At 43.1% G+C, this 27,574-nt stretch overlaps 2 protein-coding genes across 2 annotated transcripts; one reads left to right on the top strand and one right to left on the bottom strand.

Moving 5' to 3' along the window:
• trmt10a (tRNA methyltransferase 10A) lies at positions 1-4,405 on the top strand. Its single transcript, XM_020504266.2, has 7 exons — positions 1-816; positions 1,757-1,925; positions 2,153-2,224; positions 2,360-2,434; positions 3,181-3,330; positions 3,571-3,676; positions 3,849-4,405. The coding sequence occupies exons 1-7, from the start codon at positions 647-649 to the stop codon at positions 4,109-4,111; spliced, it is 1,005 nt and encodes a 334-aa protein (XP_020359855.1). The 5' UTR covers positions 1-646; the 3' UTR covers positions 4,112-4,405.
• A 7,587-nt stretch (positions 4,406-11,992) lies between these two features.
• Positions 11,993-27,019, bottom strand: slc1a1 (solute carrier family 1 member 1). Its single transcript, XM_020504263.2, has 12 exons — positions 26,517-27,019; positions 21,712-21,852; positions 21,345-21,437; positions 21,024-21,138; positions 20,827-20,869; positions 20,490-20,600; positions 19,458-19,642; positions 18,949-19,056; positions 18,258-18,380; positions 16,366-16,560; positions 15,894-16,028; positions 11,993-15,519 (listed from the first exon to the last, which is right to left on the bottom strand). Exons 1-12 carry the CDS (start codon positions 26,614-26,616, stop codon positions 15,279-15,281), a joined length of 1,590 nt encoding a protein of 529 aa, XP_020359852.1. The 5' UTR covers positions 26,617-27,019; the 3' UTR covers positions 11,993-15,278.
• Between the last annotated feature and the right edge of the window lie 555 nt (positions 27,020-27,574).

The raw sequence follows: 27,574 nt of genomic DNA, 5'->3' as shown, positions 1-27,574 counted from the left end.
TGCTGATGACGACACACTGTGCGACAACGAAAAAGCTACATGTGGAATGGCCAGACTGACAGGGAATATTTTGCAAATTTGTTCGGTTCTTAGATGGTACTTTTCGATTAAAAACAATAATTAGCTAATGTGTGTGTGAATTATTATATGCATGAGGTTGGTAAGCTTTACTTTTCCGTGGTACCTGCGTATATTTGAACAAGCTAGCTAGTAGTTACAACCAGGCAGCTTGGTCGAAGACACTCAGCATTCAGTTTACAACAGAATAAAAATACACGTCAAATGTCCAGCGACACTGGGGGCGGTAATGCAACAAATTGGATGCCAACCTCCGTTAAACCCCACCTAAGAAGAATAAGGTGTTTGCTGATGACGACACACTGTGCGACAACGAAAAAGCTACATGTGGAATGGCCAGACTGACAGGGAATATTTTGCAAATTTGTTCGGTTCTTAGATGGTACTTTTCGATTAAAAACAATAATTAGCTAATGTGTGTGTGAATTATTATATGCATGAGGTTGGTAAGCTTTACTTTTCCGTGGTACCTGCGTATATTTGAACAAGCTAGCTAGTAGTTACAACCAGGCAGCTTGGTCGAAGACACTCAGCATTCAGTTTACAACAGAATAAAAATACACGTCAAATGTCCAGCGACACTGTCAAAGATTTGATACCGTCCCAGGAGAACAATGTTGCCACTGAGAATAAGGATGCACATATCGGTAATAACGGAGGAACAGAGATTCTCTCAAAAAACCAGAGGAAGAAGCTTTTGAGGCATCAGAAATGGGAGGAGGAAAGGAACCTTCGCAAGTCAGTAACGTTAGCTTGTTTGCCTGGAAACCCGACGTTGAATTGCATTGAAGTCTACGTCGGGCAGAATGTTGCTTTTAAATCAGAAAGGTTTCCTCTCACGACCTCTACAAGCCAGAATATTTAATACAATTAAATATTTACTTTACCGGTTGTCTGCGGTTGATGCTTTTGCAGGTAGGAATGTGAGACAATATATCCACAGGAAAGTACAATTAAATCAACTTTTCAAAGATTTCTCTCTCCGGAAGCATGACACAAGATTAAAATACAAATATGCCTCAGTGACGCTGAGCTCCTGCACATGTTTACATGGTTCTGCTTACGCTTCAGTGGATAGAATTCACTGAATTCACTACCAGCGCTTTGATAAGGGGATTTTATTAATACTTTCCTGTGGATATATTGTCTCACATTCCTACGGTCAAAAGGACCAATAGTTGTAACAACTGATAGAGTATGCTTTAAATTTAATTTAATTCAACATACTGGCTTGTAGAGGTTGAGAGTGGAAACGTTATTGATCCTAACACTCATTTGTGCCAACGTAGAATTAAATGCAATTCAATATCGGCTTTCCAGGCAAGTAGCTAGTTAACTAGCTAGGTATACTGTGTTTCACAGAAGTGATGTTTTACATTTAAACTGCCCCCTGTATTCACTTAGGCTACCTCTTAGTGATTATGGGCATACTGGGCAATAATTAACTCAACAGTAATGACATCATCATACTACTTCCTGCTTACAAACAACAACAACATAATTCAAATCTACCAAGATTGCCACTATTGATTTATGGCAAGTTGTACCTTGAAGAATGCCCACATGACAAATTGTAATGTTGTTGATATCCGAAAGCAGAAAGCACCATTTTGTGTATGATCATCATGTCGTGTATTGTCTTAACTTTTAAAGTTCTGTTTGACTGTGTGCTTCACAGGCAGAAGCGGAAGGAGAAGAGGCAGAAGAGGAGCCTTGAGAGGAAGACCCAGGGGGAGGAGGGAGGGGAGTTTGTGGCTGGCCGGAAGCGTTTGAGGAAAGAGGTGAAGCCCAGCAGCCCCCTGAGACTGGTGATAGACTGCAGCTTCGACAACCTCATGATGTTTAAGGTAGCAAGACTGTGAGGGCCCCCGTGGTCAGTAGGGCACAACGTTGTGGAATGTTCAGATATAAATATACTGTGTAGAACAAACATTCATCTCAGACATGTAGAGTAACGAATCACGGTAGTTCTATTCATGGCATTTCTATCTGACTGCAACGTTCCGTGTACATAGAAGAAGGCACAGTATTGAATCCTGTGTTTGGTGCTTTATGTATCGTTTCTCCTGTGAAGGATGTTAGGAAGCTTCATAAGCAAATCCAGAGATGCTATGCAGTGAACAGACGAGCGGTGCACCCTGTTCAGGTGAGTCTACCTGCCCCACAGGACCCCCTGCATCATCATCATCGGTTGCAGAATCATCCATCAGCCACCACTGAACTCAAGTGATTCAAGACTCATTCATCTTAGTGCTGTATTTTCTCTCTCTTCATCTCCCAGTTTTATCTAACCAGCCTTGGTGGACAGCTGAAGCAAAACATGGATAAGACCGATGAAGGATGGGTTAACTGGAAGGTGAGTGTACCCTGTCTGTTAGTTTGGATACGCACTGCGAATGCATGTTGAAATGACTATTGGAAATAGTTGGGGGGAGGGAGGGGGGGGGGGGGGGGGGGGGGGGGTCAGAGAGGTACTGCGCGTGTTACACTGTGTTTGAGAAGATAGGAAATGACTTGAGGGGTATGCCTACATATGGGGAGTAGTGTCTCGTGGGGGGTTCCATATTTAAAGCTTTGGTGAAAGGTAGGCAAGACTCTTGTCTGGTGGAACAAGGTCTACGCTACTGTATCTCAGTGTTAGAAGCGTCACTACAGACCCTGGTTCGATTCCAGGTTGTATCACAACTGGCCATGATTGGGAGTCCCATTGGGTGGCACACAATTGGCCCAGCGTCGTTAGGGTTTGGCCCGGGTTAGGCCGTCATTGTAAATAAGAATTTGTTCTTAACTGACTTGACTAGTTAAATAAAGGTTAAATAAAATAAAAAATGTATGTTTTGAGCTGGGTGAAAATGGATACATTAACAAGTCAACACCTCTCCCAAACACTTGCCAACACTTTCCATCAGATGCCAAACATATTACCCATTAAATATCCCACTACTTAGGGATGCAATCTGAGTGGTTCAAGACGGCTGCAAGTGAAGAAGGAAGAGTAATATGTCATTAGGCCGTGGGTGTTGTGTAGGTTAGGAGGTGGCAACTTACATTAACACCTGGTACCTTTTTGTTTGTATGTGTGTGTATGTCCGTTCTGGGCAGGATATAACGGTGAAAGCAGAGGCGTACCACGAGGTGGTTGCCAAGGAGCAGCTAGTTTACCTGACCTCTGACTCTCCCAACGTTCTGACGGAGCTGGACGATACCAAGGCCTACGTCATCGGAGGCCTGGTGGATCACAACCACCACAAGGTCAGGACTACAGAATGACCTAGAAGATTTAGAAGATTAATTTATGGTCTATTGAGTATTGTTTTTAACTCAACATGTTGGGTATGTTAAGCAGCAAGTCAAGACAACCAATTCCAAATCGACCCCCTACCCCTAGACACTTCACCTCGATCTGGGCCATTGAAATAAGAGCCCTCTTCAGGTCCCATTTATGTCAGTCGTTGGTGAGCATTATGTTTGACCTTTTACCTTGTCCTGTAGGGTATCACCTTTGAGCGGGCTCAGGAGCTGGGGATCGACCACGCACAGCTCCCGCTGAACAGCTTCGTCAAGATGAACAGCCGCAAAGTGCTGGCGGTCAACCACGGTGAGGAACTATCTTAATGATTTACACCTCAAGATAGGAAACCACCTCCATTTACCGTAGCCTGTTCATGTTGTGTGTAGCATTGAAAGACTTGAGTGGTATGTGATAAGGGTTTTTAATATTCAATTCTTAATGTATAACTGTGTTTCTGTGCGCATGTTCCCTGCCACAGTGTTTGAGATCATGCTGGTGTACTTGGAGAAGAGGGATTGGCAGGAGGCCTTCTTCACCGTCTTGCCTCTAAGGAAAGGGGCCACTCCCCTGGGCCAAGAGGGAACAGCGACGGAAGAGAAGGAGGAAGAGGAGGATTCTGACAGAGACTCAGACACAGCAGAGACAGTCATACAGAACACACAGGACCAACAGGAGAAAGGACAGGGAGGACAGGACACACTGCAGTTGAAAGAGGCTCCCAAAGAGCAGACTGCAGCATAGCCCCAAATGCTACCATGTTCTTCTGGGTCTTAATATGAATTGTTATCTGTTGCAAAATGGTTGATTTAGCGAGTTTGAGTTATTTTTGATTGCAGAATTATAGTAATTTTTAGTCAGTGTTTTATCAGATTTATGTTGATTTATGCTTTTTTTATGGAAGATATTTGACTTGGAGTGCATGTATTAAGTGAACAACTCACACACTTGCAGATCTATGTCATACCTTTTGACCTGTTATTGGTGCTCTGTAGCAAGTCTAATGCTTTTCATTAAATTAAAACATTTTGACTTACACAGACTGATATTACTGGTATAACATTGGGTCTCTAGGAAAAATAACCTACATACACCTATGTGCAATTAAAGTTGCCTGGTAATTCATCCAAGCACTGGAGCACTGTAAATGTAATGGGTAATTCTGCAGGAGAATCACTGCACTAGTATTTGACATTTGAACCTCTTTCCTCTAAAACCATACACCTAAAATAATCTGGTTGAAAGTTTCAGACGCCATGGAAACACATGACGCTGACCTGTGCTGCTTCTGTTTGCTAAATATACATGGCCTGATGAACTACATTAGCAGCTAGCTAACATCAAATGAATAGAAAAGCAATGGAAGTGGTAGTTTAATTACAGCTCAGGGCGGTAAGAACGTTTTGTTCATTCAACTAGCTAGCTAACGTACCTGCTTCACAGTAGTTTAGTTTTGTGAGAAGCGTCGTTTACAGTGTTGTATTTAACGTTATCTACCTGGAAACTAGCCCATTCAACTAGCACGTCCATGTAGCACTAATGCATTGGGGTCTCTCGAGCAACCAGGAAAATAAACTCCAATGTCTCTGTTCCAACACATGCATATCTAGCAAGTTTGTACGTTTTCATGCAGGATATGCATAACAATAATGACATTGGTTATATACTTGTGGGATCCATCCACAGTGTTTGATTTTACCAGACTTCATCATTTTGATTTGCAGTAATTGTGTATCCTTGAGTGTACTGTACTGGTACTACTGCCGCTGCCATGAGGCCAGGGCTTTTATGGCACAGATGGTCATCATCATGGGAGAGTTGTGCTATAAGCCCCAATTTGGTTGGATCTTCCTTTTCAATTCCTACATTATCAATGGGGAACTTACATCCTAACTGTTTGCAAACCCGATGTCATGACACCATAACCAGTTGTTAAATATAATGATGCATTTCAGGCATCATGCCCTGGTGTGCATTTGCCAGCCAAGGATGACATCTACCTCAGTGGGTGCTTCATGGGCCAATACCACAAGTTGGAGTGTCTCCCCCATCTTCCCACTCCTGTTTCAAGAGAAGATGAGATTTGAGAAGGTGGATCAATGTGACACATCTCCTGATTATTCTAAACCAAGGGTGGCCAACCAACTCTTCTGGAGAGCTATCAGGTGTGCATGCTTTTGTTCCAGCCCAGCTCTTGCACAGTAGATACCAACTACACAGCTGTTCATCAGCAGGCTTGATTCGCTGACTCCGGTGGATTTGAGCAGGGCTGGAACAAAAGCCTGTACACCTTATAGCTCTCTTGGATGCCAGGAGGTATGGCACCATGCAGTCGTCCCATACACTGGTAACAGAGAAATCGTAGAATGTGTATGAACAAGATTTTCTAAATGAGATTTGTTCCGTTTCTCTTCCTATTCAGGTGTTCCACTATGCTGTTGGCCCAGGAGATGTTGCATAGATGCTGGAGAGTAAAGTTCTATTTTATATACCTGCGCCTGTAGACAAGCCTATTTGATACAATATTTAACATTGTAGTATTAAAATGTATGTTCATATTCAACTACTATTTGTTTACTTATTTTTCTCTAGGTGAAACCGTCAAAGTTGAATTGGTACAGTTCATTCCTCCAGGTGCTGTAATTTGTCTTCTAAATGTTAAGAAGGGACTTTGGTCCAACAATTGGCTAAGTGTTTAACACGACAGCCTAATAGACAATAAGCAAGTTGATCATGTGCCATTTACAAGCAACTTACTGTGAGTGCATACATTTTAGTATACTGTATGACCCCAGCGAGAATTGAACCCATGGCCCTTTCATTGTGAGCGCCAAGTTCCTACCGACTGAGCCACACAGGACCACAATGATTGACCACTGGATGCTTTGCTGCAGTGGGGAAGGCCTTGGCCTGCTTTGAGGAGGACACCAGAAGCTTCCTATTCTCAGAACCCAAACTGCTTCCTTCCTTCTCTAGATTGGTCAGAAATGTTCTCATGACACGGTCCATTAGCGTCCCTGTAATTAGGAGCTTTTTACATCACAGAGCTTACACCATTACTATGGAGATGTAGGCTATAGTCCTGCTACAGTGAGATGTGTGAGACAAAGATGTTTCACTGGACACTAATTGATAGGTCACAGTAGGAAAATACAGAGACAGCGTACATGTACTGAGAGGACACAGTTTATGTTGACGCATTAAACTGCTCTTCTAACTAGTGGATCGGGCCACTATCCATTCAAGTCGTCCACTCTGTCATCTTCCCTAGGGTATTGCTCCAAGGTTAGAGGTTCTCCACCAGAACAACATCAGTGAGTGCTCTGCGAACGCCAAGGTCAACAACACCCATCTCAGTTCTCCAATGGTAATGTTTTCACTACATCATCAGCACTTCTATCGCTCTCCGTAGACTTTATTGTCCCCTACCTTAGCACGAGGTGTCTCTGGTCCAAGGTAGGAGCTGTATGCCTATGGGCAGAATATAATTTCAACTACTTATTCCCATTGGACCAAGGACCAAGATTGGTGGGATGAGCTGTAGGAGGACAGGGTCATTGTAATGGCTGGAATAAATGGAATGGAGTCAAACATGTTGCTTCCATAATAGTTTGCTCATTTCTTGTCTTCGTTCATTTGTTCACAGAGAACGGTGGTGCCAAAGGAACACACTACAAGGTCCCGTAATGGGTTTTGAGGAGGAGATTGGGACAGTGCCCGATGGGCACCAGCAATGCCCAGGTTGTGCTCCCTCTCCCCCATACAAAGCCGGCCAGATGGACGGTTGTCATGGAAACGTGGGTCGACTGGCACAGCTCAGTTTGGGTTCAAGCTGGGATATAGATGAGGAGTTTTGACCTTGCCATGTTCGTATATTTAACTTCTAGTGGTGTGAGTTGTCATGGTGACAAATGAAAGTATGACTTTATACCAGCGAGCCAGCGACAAGTCAGTGGGCTCATGTGATATTTGTATTGATATGTGTTCATGTTATTTTATTTGGTTTGTGTGTGCTTGTGGGTGGGTGTGCGCACATGCATTTATGTGTTTGTGTGTGCGTGTGGCATTACAGCCAGCAGATGGCAGAGAATAGCTTACTGTTATTTGTAGTGATGAGGAATATTCCCAGATGTGTTTTTATCCACGGCCCTGGTCTGTCATGTAGCAATGATTTCCTGTACTGGGCATAACACGCTTTTATTGAGATGATGACATTGTTGATAAAGGAAATAGGACATTGAACTCAACTAATAAGGTAAGATTAGATAGTACCTTATCCATCCCCTCAAGATTAATTTTTGATTGCACAAGCCAATACATACTACAACAACAATCATTAGGCAATAACAACAAAGGATATGGAGACAGCAAAAGCAGCACATCATTAATTCATGTAAAAGACGAGTGTCTACCTTTGGACACCAGTTCCAAATAAAACAAAACTCTTCATTCCGTTTGACAAATGATAGGGTTATTTCAGGCTTTGGACTCCCAACTCAATCAATTTGATTCGTGCCTGTCATTTTATGTATACCCCTTCAAATGACGTGTTACCTCACTTTATTGTATTCGACTTTATTGTGTTCTTGCTGTGTTCTCCTGTCCCTAGAAGAGGGACCCTTGGCTCGGTACTGGCAACTCCCCCACACCTCATCTCTTCCCTGTCATGGCCAGACACACCCTGACCAATGGCTCCTCTCCTTGTCTCCCACGGTCCCCGTCTTCTGACACAGACAATCTCCTGGACTACCCCCCAGGTCCAAGCCAGCAATGTTTCCTGGCTTACAAAGGGGGGTCTCCCACCCCTACACCCACACCCATCCCTTCCATGCTTTGGCGCGCCTACATGGAAAGCTTGAGCCATATAGGTATGTCTAGCCTATTCGACTTAACTTGACGTAAGCCCTTGACTCCTATAAGGAGCGTATGCCATTGACGAAGGTCCTCCATGTCACTTGGTGCGGGGCAAGTTTTTACCAGCAGGCCCGAATTGAGGCCTGGCCTGACCCTGTCCTGATTCTTATTTCGATTTCTATGGACAGGTTACGCCCAAGTTCCCAGGGCAGGTGGGAGGAGGTCCATCACCGCGTCCGAGGACTCCCTATCACCCCAAGAGCAGTGCACAGACTCTCCCACGTGAGTAACACACACACCACTATCATCTGCAGTGGGTGGAGAGGAATCCATAACAGTAATCACAACTGCAATTGACCCCAAATGTACTTTGAAAAGATTGTAACTTTTGACCCAGTTACATTCTCAACAGCTGAAACCTTTCGAGGCTACTTTTTTTCTGTCAGCTTCATTGAGCTTGCCTGGCGCAATGGAACCAATCGCATAGTTGTAAACTGGCAAACCCCTGCCCATCTGGCACGCCGGGCAGGCTAGAACAAACGCTAAACGTATAGCCTAGTATTTGAACCCAGGTCTTCAGTCATGCCTGATCCCTACACTTTGTTTGAAAGCCAATGTTTTGACAATGTCATTATGTCTGATCACATCACACACATTTTATTAAAAGTATTAGCAATTAGCCACCATGGAGTTTGGTATGGACAGGATACACCAGATAGAAATGCAGAATTTATGATGGGTGGACCTTGAACTCCAGCAGAAAGACAGAAATCCCCCCTCACCCTTTCCTTTTCTCTCTTCTTTCCCTTTATCTGTCTCTGTCTCTTCTTTCTCTCTGGCTGCTGTGTGATGTCATAGATCTGTTTTTGTACAAAGATTGACAATGACAAAGGTGTTAGCAAGATTGACAATGACATAGGTGTTGGCAAGATTGACAATGACATAGGTGTTGGCAAGATTGACAATGACATCGGTGTTGGCAAGATTGACAATGACATAGGTGTTGGCAAGATTGACAATGACATAGGTGTTGGCATGATTGACAATGACAAGTGTTGGCAAGATTGACAATGACAAGTGTTGGCAAGATAGCACAAACAGATATGGGATTAAGCTAGTGATGTGAACTCAGTGCTGATGTGTTGGTGACCACTGCCGATCGACCGGGTTGGTGACCAATGCGTTATGATATATGTAATGTATTGTCATAAACAGTAACATTTTAATGATACCATTCTCCTACAGTAGGAACTCACTTGGTGAAGTCCACAGGACTGAACATGAACAAATTCAGCAACCATGTCTCTGTCACTAACAAATACAGTCATGGGTGGAACTCTGCTTCCAATTCTGAAGTCTTTATAAACACTTACATAAGTGCATGTGGCAATAAAGACTTATTGTAATGTCTTTAACCCAACACTGAGTGACCTTGTCAAGAGATGCGGATGTCTTGGTGTAATGGTTAAATAAATGAGGCGCTGTTGCATAACACCGTTGGTGCAAACTACATACACTTCCTAGTGTTAAAAATACTATATGAGGTGTTATTGCATAACACTGAATGTGTTCATTCCCTAACACTTACAAAGTGTAACAGCGTCTGCACTAAGCACCATGTTAATTTAACACTCAAAAGTGTGGACCTGTATAGACACTGGCCCAGTGTCAAATTGAACACTGTCAGTGTTGATTTAACACTGGATAATTTGCTGTGTAGGGTAGGCTTTTATGATAATTGAATGATTTGAGTGCCCAAATTATGGCACATGTAGATTGTTGCTGGCCCTGCCATCAACTGATTTCTGCCTACACAACTGCAGCTAAGGTCACTTTTTGTGAATGTTGAAGCATTTTGTAGAATAAAACAAAAAAGCACATAAAAAGCTTCATAATTCATAAAGGTCATGTTAACTGACTGATATTATCTCATAGAACAAAACGTATAAGATCTCCTAAGCCTGTGTTAACCTCAGAGCTTATTTTCTGCATTCATCCCAAAACCTTACTCTTACATTGGGATCTAGCTCTATTCCATCACCGTACCTTTGTAGTGGGGTATTATTATTTGATATATGTATGTTATATTTACATCACATGGAACTCTGAATAAGACGAAGCAATTAGCCCATTAAATTAATTGTCTGACTCCATAAGATAAATAGCAATATGTAAGAACACTATAGCTGAGTTACGGTAATAGGCAATCAAGAAATGTCTCAGAAATGGAATTCTAAATACAAGTGTATTTAATTTCTTTGTTAAATTAATGGATTCACATACAAGGCATAAAGATTAAAACCTGTTGACGGGTTAGGGTTCCCTTTTGGGAACGACCCCTCCCACGTTCAGCTGGAACGGATTTTTTTTCTGTTTACTATGGGCACGCAATTCCTCCAAAGGGGGCAGTAGTCGGCCCTATCTTTAACAGGTTTTAAGTTATAAAGCATTAACAAGCATTACAAGGCATTATTCCAAGCATATAGATCCGAAGGTTAACTTACAAGGCATGAACAAAGAAATGCCTACTAGGCAAGAGGCCTAGAAGCCTAGGAAATGAGAATTGATCATACAACCTTCCTCCATGGACGGGATACAGGATAAGAGAGAGAACAAAGGCATTTCATTCCATTTATAACATTTGAAGGTGTAACCTAGCCTATAATCTTTGAGAATTTACAATCAACAAAATAAAAGCTAGATAATCAGGCTCCCGTTCATTTTGCTATAACGTCTGAGCATAAGAACCTGGGTTGGGGAGTAACTGATTACAAACAACGTTTACTGTTGTCAGTTACGTTACCAGCAAGAATATTGTAATCAGATTACAGATACTTTTGAAAAACTACATGATTACTTTTAAATTCAGAAAGGATGTTACTGAGTTACAAAAGTTACGTTACTAATGACAATTTTGGACAGGTAACTATTAACTTTCACGGATTACATTTAGAAAGTAACATTCTCAACTCTGAACACATCATTAGCCATGTCAAAATGCGTAGAATAGCTTAAAAACTGCTAAATGTACTCTCAGTTCCATGACAAAATGTATAGAATTGCAGGATATTGGTTTTAAAGGTAGACTCAGCGATATGACGTAGATGCTGAAAGTTAACAGCATAGTGGGTCAATTTCTGCAACAACTAATAGTGTTCAAGCGCAAGGCTCAACTTCTCTGCTGTTTTGGTCCACTGGCTGCCAAGCTATGAACAGCGTGAAGCGAACCCGTGCACATGCGCATACTGTGTGTGAGTGACTGTTTGAGAGCGAAGTCTTGCATCTCACTCATCTCAATATCTGTGGTGCTGCTCGTGGCCACGTCATTCGCCGTCGACCTTGAAAACTGCTAAATGTTCTGTCTCCTTCCAAGATGATATTTTTTTATTATTCTTTGGTCTGTGTATGTTCGGACACGAAGCAAGAAAGTTTGGTAAACCCTGTGCTAAGGCATTCATAGACGGTGCTTGACTGAAATAGGTGCCGGTACTCATGTTGGGTGCCGGTACTGTTTATATTTGGTTGCAGGAGTTCCACAATACTTTTGAGATAATATTCTATAAGAGGAACAGGAGCTCAAGCAGTAGAAAATGTGATGTGATCTCCTGCCCAAGTCAAGCACTGCTCATAGATAATTTTAAAAAACGGTGTACAGTAACCCTTCTCAGTAGAAAAAGGAAAAATATGCACATTCAATAATCAGATGCTGGATACAAAAAAAACAAAAAAAAACATCTCAACCATTTTTGAAACCCCTCCAAAAGAGAAACACCCAAGTTATATTTGTCTTTATTAGCTTGCAGTTAGATACATCTAGTACATGTGGATTCATATACTGAGGTGATTTGTGAATGGTACACAATATAGCAATTTATTGATTTGTTGTTAATATCATCATGTGCTTTTGAAATGTACAGAAGAACCTGATTCACAAGCTTTTTTTTAGTCACATCTGATTAACCAAATGTTACAAATTGCCCTCAATTTGCTTTCCAGTACCCAATATCTTGCCAGCTTCAGAAATGTTATATATTAAAGTTGTCTACTATCTCAAATTAGGCCCTTATGCCACTGTGGTAGAACAAAAACAAGTCACAGAGGGTGGATTGCAATGAGCTGTAACATTGAGTGGCAGTTTCAATAATCCCATGCCTCAAGGGATGAAAAATTGAAATAAATAGGAGATTATTATATAAAAATAATAATAATGTAAACACCTTGATTGCAACTGACGTGAAGGCTGAGAAAGGGTCATATCGCTAAAGTAAGGCTACATAAAATAATTAATTTGTCGCACCACACAGTGATTACGTACATAATGCCTTTTTATGAGCTGTTTGGAGCTCATAATTCTGAGGTTTTCTAAAATCTCATTTAACTAAGGTTCCATGGTTAAAGTTGGAATTGCACCAACTGCATTCCTGGATTCTACTGCCGGGTCTTCTGAAACATTGCTTCAGAGGCCCCACCATTTTTTTATTGTTTCTCTGACAAACTATCATGAAGCTTTTTATAGTTAGCGTTCGCTATCAGAAAGCCTTTGTCGCTAAGACCATCCTTAAATACTTAAGTCATCCATATAGCCCCCCTTAACGAGGGTTAAGCGTTAACTCTTTAGCAATTCATTATGAAAATATTTCCAAATATTTAACAGTATTCAATTAAGTCTTACCTCCAAAGCCTCGTTATTGTGCCATCAACTCTATTGTCTTACTAAAGGCCATTTGTCACTTGAAAAATACATACTGTATAGCAAGTCTATATTCATTGCAAGTTTCACTGTATTTCTTTGCCATATTGCTTCATGCAATGAAAAAATGTGCATGGAATGATACGAAGTGAATGAATGAATATGATGTTTGGCACATATTGTAAATCTACAGTTGGACACAGGAAGCTTAATAACATTAACAATACACACAAAATTGTCAAGAATTTGGACAAAAATGAAAAGACGTTTGTAAAGAGTAGTTATCTTCTGGAGGGCAAACAAAGCGGAACACTGTAGTTTATGAAAGTCTGTTTGAATCTTTGCAATACACAGTATATTGAACGTCTGGAATATAGTTGTATTTCTTCTTCCATGCTCTTTTTTGCAATACATTTACACAGCTCAGCCCGGCGATATATTATTTACTTTTTCTCAGACACAAATACAAACAGACAAAACGACCACCAGAACACATACCTGCACACCCACGGTGGAGGTATGAATTTCAAAAGCTCTTGACTCCTCTTGTAGTCCCCATATCCTAGTTCCCTTTATGTAAAAACAATAACAAACGTAGTGATTTGTTCAAAAGTGACTGTGTTCATTATGTCAACATAACGATGGAAGCGCTTTTAGTAAAGGAGAGCATGGGACTGCACATTATTCCCTACATAGTGCACTACTTTTGACCAGGGCTTATTTAGCGAATAGGGTGCCAATTCAGACACTTTCCAGCTCATTTTAAGGATTTCTGCTCGTGGTTAAAAAGCAGGATGATAGCTCTTAGAGAAAACACATGGTGGCTAATGTTGCAAACGTTCGAGCTTGAAAGTGTCTCATGTCATGTTTTTTTCCTCCCTTTTACAAGCGCTGGTTTTATGAATAGCTTCGAACTCCCCTCACATTTCTACCAAGTCTGGTCGTATACTGTATGTGCTATAGCCAGGGATGAAAGCAAGACGGTACGGTCCAGTATGGCGTCCCAGCAAAATAAATAGTGGGGTTATGTCATACTATGTTATGTTATGTCATACTGGTAAAACATGAGCCTGTCACAATATTTAAAGAAAACATTTTCAAGAACCATTACACCATTATTTACCAATAGGCTACCGCATGTCAGAGGCATGAAAAATGAGCAAATGGACTTGAACGGGTGGGATAGCCTACGCTCCAAAAATGCGATGTGGCTCGACAAGAACACTGACATTTTCCCAAGGCAGAGATGAATGGCCGACACCAAGACGCTAACGAACAGCAGTGGGCGCATAAATTCTGGCCTAATGACAATTGTCAAAATGTCATTACACTTTGTGGTGTTTCGTGTCTCTTTCCATTCACCACTGTTTGGAGGCTGGAAATATATTTTGAGTGGATAATTGTGCACGAGTAGACTAATAGGCTAAAGGAGCCCTTTTGAAGTGATTGTTGGACAATCAGATTAAAACATCATGATTAGTTGTGTTTATGCCACAATAAAAGGTAATACATTTACATTTTTTTATGACAAATCTTTTTATTTCTTAAAAGAAAAACGTTATACCCCTTTTTCTGGTGATATCCAATTGGTAGTTACAATCCCGTACAGACTTGGGAGAGGCGAAGGTCGAGAGCCGCGCGTCTTCCGAAACATGACTCTGCCAAGCCGCACTGCTTCTTGACACACTGTTCGCTTAACCCTGAAGCCAGCCGCACCAATGTGTCGGAGGAAACACCGTCCAACTGGCGACCGTGTCAGTGTGCATGCGCCCGGCCCACCACAGGAGTCGCTAGAGTGTGACGGGCTAACCTTCCCCTAGCCTGGACGACACTGGGCCAATTGTGCGTCGCCTCACGGGTCTCCCGGTCGCAGCCGGCTGGGACACAGCCCGGGATTGAACCCAGATCTGTAGTGACATCTCAAGCACCGCAGTGCCTTAGACCGCTGCGCCACGTAATTATAAATCTTTACGACGAAGCCCACAGAGATCATTACGAATGAATAGGGATTCTAAATGCAATTCTATGATGAAGTGCGTACACACATAGGCGGTCCCGTACTGGGAAGAAATGAAATTGACTTTCACCCCTGGCTATAGCCAACTCTTCTATCCTTGTCAAGCCGTACTACACTGTATACATGGCAATGAACGAACATAGACAGGAGTTGGCTAAATCACAAACAGACTAGCCTGGTACCAGGTCTGTTTGTGTTGTCTCACCAACACCAATAGTCGTTGTCACGCCAATGACCATAGGAGTTGGCAAGACAGCACAAACAGATCTAGAAACATGCTTACAAACAGGATGGGACCACCAGGCTAACATCTAGCAGCAATGGCACTTCTTGGCTCCCCGCCCTCCTTCCTAAAACTGTGAAGTCTCGGTGAAGGAGATGGCGTCGGTCTTGTCGATGGTGAAGCCGCCGTTGACATAAGACTTTTTCTCACACTCCTCATCGTCCAGCGTGGTTTCCAGGACGAAGGGGTTGGTCACGTCCACGTCCGAGGTGATGTCCATCCTCTCCAGCTCCCGCCTGGACAGCTTCTGGACAATGCCAGCTCCGTAGGCATCCCCCAGCACGTTGATCATGGTGCGGAAGCGGTCTCTAAAACAGCCGGAGGGTGTATGGTGAGTGACTATTGTCTGTTGATTATGAGTTAGTTAAAGATACTGTTGACTTTGCAATATCACATCATCATACGTTGCTGGGCAACTCCCTGCTTACAGACATCAACAACAACAAAATGTATTCTGCCAAGACTGGCCCTCTTGGGCATTGCTCAAGGGATGGCACAAATCGGGAAGAGAAAGTAGTGGCAGCCTTGACAAATTGAAATTCTGTTTTCTCTTAAGAAGTCGCACCACTGCGTATGGTGATGTTATGTTGCTGAGTCTACCTTTAACACCTCGCACTGTTGTATTCATCACTAAAATAATAATTGATCTTGACAATATTATGCTCAACAAGGTATTACTCACAGTAGCCAATCCACAGCAACAATTAAAGTGACATCATTTGCAGGTAGTCCAACGGCAGTCAGCACAATCACCATGGTGACAAGTCCAGCGTTAGGTACACCGGCAGCTCCGATGCTGGCTACTGTTGCTGTTATACTGAAATTGTAAGAGTAAGTTAACATCTTTACAATTCCCTTACCCTGACATATTATTAGGTCAGATGCTTGATACCAACATAATGACACGACAGATGGTATAAATGGATGTGTCAGCCGATTTCACCTGATTACAATTGAGTTTTTTCAGTTTCGTCAAGCTCAAATATGTTTTTTTTCTTACATCACTGAGTGGCATATTCATTCAGAGCAGCTGAAGTCCAATGCCACCAAAGGCTATGGGTTCTGATCACAAGTATACAAAGACACTTTAACTTGCTCAAATTATGTACATAGAATATCAAATCTAATTTCGACGTAGGCTGTTGGTGATTTACCTGATGGTGACAATCTGACCCACATCCAGAGAGTAGTCGTTGAGCTGGGCAATGAAGATGGCAGCAACCGCCTCGTAGAGAGCCGTGCCATCCATGTTGATAGTGGCGCCCACAGGCAACACGAAGCGGGTGATCCTCTTGTCGATCCGGAGGTTCTCTTCGGCACAGCGGAAGGTGACCGGCAGGGTGGCAGAGCTAGAGGTCGTATTTAAGTTGAATGCAGGATGGATGCACAGATAGATGGATGGGTGGATTGTATAGATAGATGGATGAATACATAGATAAGTCAGCCATTACATCTATGCTTTGCTATAGACAACAGATTGTACAGTCGTGGCCAAAAGTTTTGAGAATGACACAAATATACATTTTCACAAAGTTTGCTGCTTCAGTGTCTTTAGATATTACTATGGAATACTGAAGTATAAATACAAGCATTTCATAAGTGTCAAAGACTTTTATTGACAATGACATGAAGTTGATGCAAAGAGTCAATATTTTCAGTGTTGACCCTTTTTCAAGACCTCTGCAATCCGCCCTGGCATGCTGTCAATTCACTTCTAGGCCACATCCTGACTGATGGCAGCCCATTCTTGCATAATCAATGCTTGGAGTTTGTCAGAATGTGTTGGTTTTTGTTTGTCCACCCGCCTCTTGAGGATTGACCACGAGTTCTCAATGGGATTAAGGTCTGGGGAGTTTCCTGGCCATGGACCCAAAATATTGATGTTTTGTTCCCCGAGCCACTTAGTTATCACTTTTGCTTTATGGCAAGGTGCTCCATCATGCTGGAAATGGCATTGATCGTCACCAAACTGTTCCTGGATGGTTGGGAGAAGTTGCTCACAGAGAATGTGTTGGTACCATTCTTTATTCATGGCTGTGTTCTTAGGCAAAATTGTGAGTGAGCCCACTCCCTTGGCTGAGAAGCAACCCCACACATGAATGGTCTCAGGATGCGTTACTGTTGGCATGACACAGGACTGATGGTAGTGCTCACCTTGTCTTCTCCGGACAAGCTTTTTTCCGGATGCCCCAAACAATCTGAAAGGGGATTCATCAGAGAAAATTACTTTACCCCAGTCCTCAGCAGTCCAATCCCTGTGCCTTTTGCAGAATATCAGTCTGTCCCTGATGTTTTTCCTGGAGAGAAGTGGCTTCTTTGCTGTTCTTCTTGACACCAGGCCATCCTCCAACCGTCTTCGCCTCACTGTGTGTGCAGATGCCATTCTTGAGCAAGCTAAGTACTGGTGGTGCCCCGATCCCGCAGCTGAATCAACTTTAAGAGACGGTCCTGGCACTTGCTGGACTTTCTTTGGTGCCCTGAAGCCTTCTTCACAACAATTGAACCGCTCTCCTTGAAGTTCTTGATGATCCGATAAATGGTTGATCTAGGTGCAATCTTACTGGCAGCAATATCCTTGCCTGTTAAGCCCTTTTTGTGTAAAGCAATGATGACGGCATGTGTTTCCTTGCAGGTAACCATGATTGACAGACGAAGAACAATGATTCCAAGCACCACCCTTCTTTTGAAGCTTCCAGTCTGTTATTCGAACTCAATCAGCATATGACAGAGTGATCTCCAGCTTTGTCCTCGTCAACACTCACACCTGTGTTAACGAGAGAATCACTGACATGATGTCAGCTGGTCCTTTTGTGGCAGGGCTGAAATGCAGTGGAAATGTATTTTTGTGATTCAGTTCATTTGCATGGAAAAGAGGGACTTTGCAATTAATTGCAGTTCATCTGATCACTCTTCATAACATTCTGGAGTATATGCAAATTGCCATCATACAAACTGAGGCAGCAGACTTTGTGAAAATTAAATATTTGTGTCATTCTCAAAACTTTTGGCCACGACTGTATGATCCTGAATAGTGACTGAGGCTTACCTGGAAGAGATCATAAGAGCAGTGACCAGTGCCTGGGCCATCCCTAAGGTAAAGGTATACGGGTTCTTCCTCACAATGGCAAAGTAGATCAGTGGCAGACAAATGGTGGAGTGGATAGCTAGGCTAAGGAGAGAAATAAAACATTACATTGCCATGAAAAAAAAGTGTCTTATTAAAAAATTGTGATGATCAAACAAGTTTTGACTCGTTGTAAGAAATAGCTGACTAACCCCTGGCGTTAACTGGGGACTAAAACTCTCCTCCTCCAGCTTATAATAACACAATGACCAGGGTTGCGTCCCAAATGGCATCCTTTTCCTTTTATAGTCTACTACTTTATGAACAGGGCCCATAGGTCTCTGGTCAAAAGTAGTGCACTATATAGCCATTTGGGACACACATGACTGCGTTCCCCCTCACTAAACTCAGTTTCCTTTTGCTGGTCACCCAGAAGCATCATTCTGTCTGGTAAATTTACGGGTTGGACAGGCGTTCGCCAAAGGCCTCATTACCGCAACTGCAGGTTGAGCAGTTTTAAATGTCCTTGGTTCTTATCTGTGCTGGGACAGAGCTGGGCTTTTACAGTATCTTTGCAGGAAACCTGGACCCTAATGCCAGCTATAAATCTAGCATTGTTGTGGCGAAGTATCAAAAAGAGAAAGAGGGACTAAGATGGCTGGCTCAGACTCACCCACTCAGCACTGTCACCATGTACAGGCCCATCTTTCTGAAGATCTCCCAGTCTTCTACCTCAATGATCTTGGCAGCTATGAGGAAGAGTATCCCCACTGGCATGTAGCTGTAATTGCAACAATACACTCTTAGAAAAAAGTTTCTGAAAAGGTTATTTGACTGTCCCCATAGGAAAACCCGTTTTAGTTCCAGGTAGAACCCTCTGTGGAAAGGGTTCTATACGGAACCAACATGGTTCTACCTGGAACCAGAAAGGGTTCTTCAAAGGGTCATCTTATGGGGACAGCCGAAGAACCCTTTTAGGTTCTAGATGACCACTTTTTTTCTGAGTGTAGTGTTGTTAATGCCATTGTTATGATCATCATCATCACTATCATCATCACCACCACAGAAATGTTAGCATTACATCTACAATAGCATAGAAAACAGCTACCGGATGAATTCACCTAAACAGCTGTTGTGTACTGTAAGTGAGAGATGTATGTCGTCTAACAGGCTGTATCGTACCACATGATAATCTGGACTAGCCTCATGGTGGCCTCGTTTAAAGCGTCAAAGAATTCCAGCAGAATGCGACCTCTTTCGCCCATCTTGCCGATGACAAGGCCGAACGCCACACAGAACACGATGAGGCCCAGCACGTTGATCCCATCAGAATATGACCCGACTATCTTATAGTCCTTGGTGATGTTCTGCAGAGGGGAAAAATAAGGAAGAAAGTAGTTTAAATTCAAAATAGATTTTGGTCAAAAGATCCACTTGTGGGGCCTCCCAAGTGGTGCAGCAGTCTAAGGCACTGCATCTCAGTGCTAGAAAGCCAGCTGTGACCGAGAGACCTATGAGGCGGCGCACAATTGGCCCAGCATTGTCCGGGTTAGAGGAGGGTTTGGCCGGCCGGGATGTCCGCAGGAGTCACGCTCTATAGCGACTCCTGTGCATTCTGAAACGGTCGCCAGTTGGACAGTGATTCCTCCAACACATTGGTGCGGCTGGCTTCCGGGTTTAGCGAGCAGTGTGTCAAGAAGCAGTGCGGCTTGGCAGGGTCGTGTTTGGGAGGACGCATGGCTCTCGAACTTTGACTCTCCCGAGTTCGTACGGGAGTTACAGCGATGGGACAAGAATGTAACTACCAATTGGCTATCACAAAATTGAGGAGAAAAATGGGTTAAAAATTGTGTTACAGTGGGCTGACATCCATGTCTTGAGCTTTTTCCTCAGATCACAACATAGTGACCCATCTACACAGTGGCATCATAATGTAAGTTGATTTATGGTCATATCCATCACATTAGATGTGGGTGGTCAGGTGTAGATTCACAAAGGCTAAGTTGAAGACCCACATTTTCAACCCACAAAGACAAAAGATTGTGATTGGACAGATAGTCATCTGATTAACTTTAACCACATCTGATTAACTAATCAGGTTTAAAAAGTAAACCACATCTGATTAAAAGTAAACCAGGCTTAGCAGCTTTGATCCTATCAAATCACAGCTTTTGACATGCAGGTGGATAAACACATGGAAACAGTGACACCTACCTCTGGGGGGGAAATGGTTGCCATGACAGCGGTAGAGAGAGGAGGGAACATTGTAATTGTAGTGTTCCCCTTCACTTTAGGTGGTTCCAGCTCTTTGCGCTTTGTCTTGTACTGGAATGATTGAATAGGTTGAATTGAAATAGTTACATTTGACATGGTTACATTTTAATGTAGGATCATGTTTTCTCTTCAAAGTGCAGTGATTGTATAGCCTGGCCCCAAATCTGTTTGTGCAGTCTTGTCAACTCTTATGAGAATTGGCAAGACAGCGCAAACACACCTGGTACCAGGCTAGTAACTGAAAGCTTTAATGTACAAATCAGACAATGACAGTTACCTGTTGGAAACAAGCCTGCAGTAGGTTTTCAGGAAACATGTTTCTGTGGATGGAACAAGACATGTTGAGATGGCAACAATGTGAGACAAATGTGGAAATGTTATGCACACTGCACCTCCGACTGATGGAGAACGGACCTTTTGTAGAAATTATACAAAACTATTAGTCTATATGATGGTATGAAGCGTAGCCGTCACCTGACAAGATCCAGTAGAGTGTCGACAGTGGTGACGTTTGGTGTGGTCCCTGTCCTGTCGATATGTTCGGCCTCCTGAGAGACACCAGGTTTGATGGTCATCACCAATACAATACCTGGAACACATGTTATAACCATCAGTCAATATTCAGCTTTCAATGGTGACGTGTAAATAACAACATGTTACATAGTTAGTCTGTCACTCACTTAATCTGAAGCATGAGGCACTGAAACCTTCCACATTTTGTTCAGTGCGTCATGCTTCATAACAGACGGGGAGCTGAAAGAGAATGAGACCAAGCCAGTCATCCTGTTAACTCACCCAGAATAACTGCGATGATGGTGGTGGAGAAGTAATACACCACAGCCCTCAAACCTATCTTTCCAGAAACTTCCGAATCCAGGGCGGCGACTCCTGTGACCACAAACAAGACAGAAAGACAATTAACCTGTTGTTCACCCAAAGGAGACATGTCTGTCAACAAGTCTCAATGACAATCACTATTTCATTTGTCCTTAATATCGAAGATATCTGGCGCAACAATGACCTGCCGCAGGTGTCTAGACGCAGAACTCAAGTTCTTCTAGGAACTAAGAGGATTAATACTTAAGATATCTTAACCTTCTCTGATGGCCCTCTTCTTTAAACATAGCGCTGAGTGACTGAGATGCAATTCATCCCAAGTTACCTGTTATCATGCTGGAGATGATGAGGGGCAGGATGACCAGCTTGAGCATCCGCATCAGGATCTCTCCCGGGAAGCCAAAATACTGCTTATGAAGGTGGGAGAGGGAGGCATATTCCCTGACCACCACCCCAAGACCTATCCCTGAGGGAGAGAGGGAAGGAAGGAGAGAGGAGGAGGGAGAGTGGGAGAAAGAAAGAGATAAATAAGACAGCCAATTCAAGAGGTTGGTTCACACAGGTTAGTTCAATGCGTGGCTAGTTCGATACATCACACTGTATTATTGCAGACTGTGTCCCACGCTAGCCACACACTGAGTATGAGGCATTTTCACAGTGGAAATTTAAAGTGGGAGAACAGAGAGAGGGCGAGATAATGATGACAAAAAGGAGCCATATTGATGTTTGACCTGCCTGCCACGTCAAATTAAAACGGAAACATCATTATCATTTCAGAGCTGCCCTGTAAGCTACCACAATATTATCCCCATGTTTATTTTCTGGTTTTTAATTTTACGGGCCAAGGTTGCTCTGGGTTTCATGACGCTGGCTCAAGGTTGTGACATTGAGGAAAACACTTCCTTTAGCCATAAGCTGCTAGAGTAGCATTGCTATTGCTGACCTGCGCAGCAACAACGACCTTGGAGAGCATTAGTTTATTGGCCAAGCGGGCTGCCTGTCTTGGCGTTTTTATAAGGCTCATTGCGCATCGCTGTGGGGGGTTTTCGCCCATAAATGCCACATACAGTGAGTTTCTCAAATCCCCCCCCCCCCCCCCCCACCACCCTGAGTGTGTTATCAACCATTACAGGCCACCATAAAATAACCTTGTGCAAGGTGATGACACAGCGAATCGTAACTGAACAAGTTACATCATTCCTAATGAAAAATAAAACCTCTCATAATGAATACACTGTATAGTAGTGGTTTAGTGTTAATGGTGGTGGTAAGGTTAGAAACTGTTGTGGGAGCTACTGGATGGGTCATGTTGACATGCTGAGAACCAAATACGCCCAAATAGACATTGCACAAGCCTAGACGAATACTACTGAAACAAACAAGTGATTCATAAGTTGTTGTAATTAGCATTTTGCCATGCAATTTCTATGTAAATATCAGGCAACTTCTGTGGTAAAATAAAAAACTATGTGCTTCCAAAAATGACGAATCGCACTCTCCATGCCGTTTTCTGATCAGTTTTCATGGTTTAATTAGTCGGCATATCTCTTGAGATCTGGGTCGGTATTCAGAAAGCATCTTAGAGTATGTGTGCTAGGATCAGTTTTGTCTTTTCGATGCTAATAAATATGATTATATGGAGAAGAGGGACCTGATCCTAGATCAGCACTCCTACTCTGAGAATACAGGCCATGTGGAGATGGAAATCTTGCAGCATTTGCATTTTAGTCATTTTGCAGACACTCTTATCCAGAGCGACTTACAGTAAGTAGTGAGTGCATGCATTTTCGTACTGCCACAACAGGACAGTTATTGGCAAAGCTAAATTACTTACTTATGAATGAAACATACATGATGACGGCCAACAATACCGCCCATGTAATTATTTAAGTACAGAACTGGCATGAAAGGGGCTGCCTTGCCATTAAAGAGTAGTAGTCAGCAACAGAGGCCACATGGTGGAGTAGTGAATTTTTGTCATCCAATGGCAGAACTCATTCTCTGTTTAAGGTGTTCCATGGCATCCAACCAGATTACGGACTGACAAGAGTGCTCATCTCAGCATGTAATTCAAACGAGGTCCTGACTTCTCTGTTGTCACTCAAGATTCCATGTCACTTAATTAGGGGTGTTAATTAAAGGCGTATTTTGCCATTTCTCCAATGAAATTCACGAAAAATTAAGGCTCAATCAGAACACTCAAACTTAGGCCAGAATTCAAATGGGACACTACTATGGCCACCTAAAAGTCCACGGCTTCCTTATTTATATATATATATTTTATTTACCACTTTTTTCTCCCCAATTTCATTGTATCCAATTGGTAGTAGTTACAGTCTTGTCTCATCGCCGTAACTCCCGTATGGACTCGGGAGAGGTCGAGAGCCATGCGTCCTCCGAAACACAACCTAGCCACACAGCACATCCAACCCTGGAAGCCAGCCGCACCAATGTGTCGGAGGAAACACTGTTCACCTGTCGGCCTGGTCAGCGTGCACTGCGCCCGGCCCGCCACAGGAGTCGCTAGTACGCAACGAGACAAGGATTTCTCTGCCGGCCAAACCCTCCCTAACCCGGAAGACACTGGGCCAATTGAGCGTCGCCCCATGGGCCCCCCGGTCGCGGCCGGCTGCGACAGAGCCTGAGCTTTAACCCAGGATCTCTGGTGGCACCACTGCGCCACCCGGGAGGCCTTACTATTTATATTTTTTTTATAATTTTTATTTTTTAAGAATTTTTTAAAACGATACAAAACATATTATACAAACAACAACGTACAGATGCACACAAACATCCACAACATCACCCCTGCCCAGACCCACCTGCTCCCACCCTCATCTCCAGCGCCCGCATTACTCCGCCATATGGCCTCAAACTGCACCATTTTCTTTCTCTCAGTCGCCCACGCACTTTCAACATTCAGATAATAAAGCATTTGACCTTTCCATTGTTTTAACGATGGAGGATTGGTTGATTTCCAGTTAAGGATATGTTTTCCCCCCCCCAAGATGATTGATGAGAAAAGTATCGTCCAACCCATCAGGTATCTCACTGCACCCTCATATGCCATGTCCCCGGGTTCCAATTGGTTCTTTTAACCCCCACTGCTCTCCACTGCAGCTCTTAAAATGTAAGAAAGATCAATAAAAATAGGAATGGATTATCAATTTTGCCATGTGCATTTGGACCAACACAGGTTTATGTTGACATTCTAAAACTCTGCTTAAGCAGAGATGGTGTAATCCTTGTGGAGGACACTTCAAAGTCAGCATTTATCATTTAATTGGTCAAAAGCCTTTAAAACACATTAGACACAATACTGCCACTGAGCCAAAGTCCATTTAGTTCAGAAAATTATAAATGTCCAACCATTAAGAAGCCAAGCAAGCACCAACAATAATTGTTGAAGGGTAGGACAATTCGGTGACAGGGGCCATACAAATCGGTGTGTAATTCTTTCTAAAAACAAGGGGTCGCAGGCAGCTTCAGAGGGGGGTTGTGAATAAATCTAAATAAATAATAGCCTTCTCTGCATAATAAAGTGATACGTTCCATAATTAACAATGCATTTTTAGATTAATTGTCCACCACCACCATTAGCCTTTCGCTGTGAGCTTATCGTTGCATTTTAGCACTTTGAATGACAACAAAGGAGCATATTATAGTTTATACCACGGCTAGACTGTGTCGTAGGTTATTTCCACAGGACTCCACAGCCCCCGGTTGATTATCCCTTATGTATTTTATATCTATTAAATAAATGTCATAAGCCAGAAATGCTGTGGTGGGCCGAGCCATATCAGAGCCATATATGGCCCCTGAATCACACTATTTGCGAATCACATTGACAGGACCTTGCATGCAGAACAGCTGTACCGACTGACTGGACTGAAGGAGCCAGTGGAGTGTGCTGCTTCAGTCTAGTCACGTTCGACTGGGGTTGCGAGACAGGCTCTGGGAGGCAGCAAAGCTCAGCACAGGGAACCCTGTCTCTGTCGGAGACTGGGCAATGAATGGCGTAGCAGCAGCAGAAACTGCGAACGCATAATGATCAGTCACACACGTGCACAATTATGAACAGTCACACACTGTAATGATAAGTCACACACACAAACACACACAGATACACTCATTATAAACAGCCACAGTCACACACTGTTTGCATCCATCTTCGAACATCCTCACAGCATAAGCACACACACAGATGCATGCACAGCCTGGTCTCATACACTAGATGTAACATAGTAAACGTAAATCCAGAACGTCCAAATTAGTATGTTACGTTTGGTTTGCTTACATAAGACAGATGGTTACTTAAGGCAAAAACGAAAGTAGGGTGATTGGTCGTAAAACGCAAACGTCTAGCAACCCAAAGGTTATGAGTTCAAATCTCATCATGGACAACATTTTAGCTCATTTGCACCTTTTCAACTACTTACTACTTTTTTGCTACTTTGCAACTACTTAGCATGTCAGCTAACCTTTCCCCTAATTATCTTATCCAACTCTTGCCCTAACCTTAACCCTTTAACCCAACTCCTAACCGTAACCCCTAGCCTAGCTAATGTTAGCCACCTAGACAGAATTCGTAAGATATCATACATTTTGAAAAATGTGTAACATATTGTACGTTTTAGAAATTCGTAACATATAACACAAATTGTAATTTGGAATATATCATACGAAATTGGTGATGGACATCCACAAATGAATACATACAAAACGCAACATATACTAAAGGTAGTGTCTCGGATTTACGTACAGAATCATACGAAAGGCTCTGAGACCAGGTTGGTATGCAGCATGCACAAGCCGACATTATGCACACAACACACACATGCGTGCACATTGCTATTCTAATCAACCAGCCCCCAGCCCTACGCATCCTTATATGACCAAGAGAGGCTGCTGGATGACTCCAAGCCTGGACTGCAGCAGGGGAATACATCAGGAGAGAAAGCAATGACAAAAAAAGGACAGAGGGAAGGGGAAATGGGTAGGATGCACCACCACTGACAGAGCAAGGAGAGAGTGGAGACAGACGGGCAGCCTCGCGGAAGGGTGACATCAACCAAGGCTTCTTCACGTTAAGCAGAGTGCAGACATTATGGGGGCTTCGCTTTCACTTACCTAACAGCACCGACACAATGGTTGCAATAAGCAGCCAGTTCCTCTTCAGCAAGCCTTTGAAGTCCCAGCCCCTGCGTTCTTTCTTCCCCATCATGTCCATTGGTGTGGCTGTTGGTTGTTTCCTTTAGCCCCCGCAATAGAGAGCACAAATGGGAGTCGGGACTCTCAGGAGACACAAAAGGCTCCACGTATCAGGCGGCCAGCTGACAGATGCAGCAGACAGTAGAGGCGGCTAGTAGCTGTCTGCGCTGCTGCTATAGCTACCAGAGGATGCAGCTAGCCTGCCTGGCTGTCAGTTGTTTCTGATGGAGAGGGACTGGAGAGAACCGCCTCCTGTGTGTGCCTCTGTGTTTGTGTGAGGCAGAAAGTGTGTGTGTGTGACGGAGAGAATGAGAGGGGGAGATACATCACCAGGTTTTTATCCATAGGGTCACCTCCAACCCCCCACCATTACACGCACACACACACCCACCCACCTACACACCCCGCGAGCTGCTCAGTCTGGGGTCTTTCTCCTTCATTACATCTAGGAGATTAAAAATATATTCTCCAGAGACAGTCACTGAATGCAATAGCCTACTTTGCATGGGTAGTATCCTAACAGAGTTGGTATAATATGGAGAAATGGCACAATATTGTTTGGCTGGCTGCTGACTGCTGGATCGTATGCGTACAGACAGTTAACCATTTCTGGGAGGGATTGGAAAGATTTGGCAGTGATGTGCAAGTGATGTTACAGACGGCCTATGAAAAACCCTTTTCAAAGGGCGTCCTTGGTTTCACAACTGTAAAACATGCATGGATCATTAAAAGCATAAAGAAACATGTATGGATAATTATGGGTCTTTTCTGACATGTACTATCAAATGATTAACTCAATGTTCATAGGAGTTGTATGATTCATGGGAATGCCTTTCCATTCAGTTTTTTTTTTCTGCATCAATTGTTCAAATGTCAAATGTTTGGATGAATGTAATAAACTATTTTGTTTTGGACTCCAAACTGTTAGCCCTCCAAGACAGGATTGTGTGGAGGCACCAAATCTTATCTGAGATTTT

This window comes from Oncorhynchus kisutch, linkage group LG16 (genome assembly GCF_002021735.2).
Source record: "Oncorhynchus kisutch isolate 150728-3 linkage group LG16, Okis_V2, whole genome shotgun sequence".
In the NCBI taxonomy this organism is placed as follows: Eukaryota; Metazoa; Chordata; class Actinopteri; order Salmoniformes; family Salmonidae; genus Oncorhynchus; species Oncorhynchus kisutch.
The sequence above is the reverse complement of the archived record's forward strand: the minus strand, read 5'-3'. Positions and strand labels throughout refer to the sequence as shown.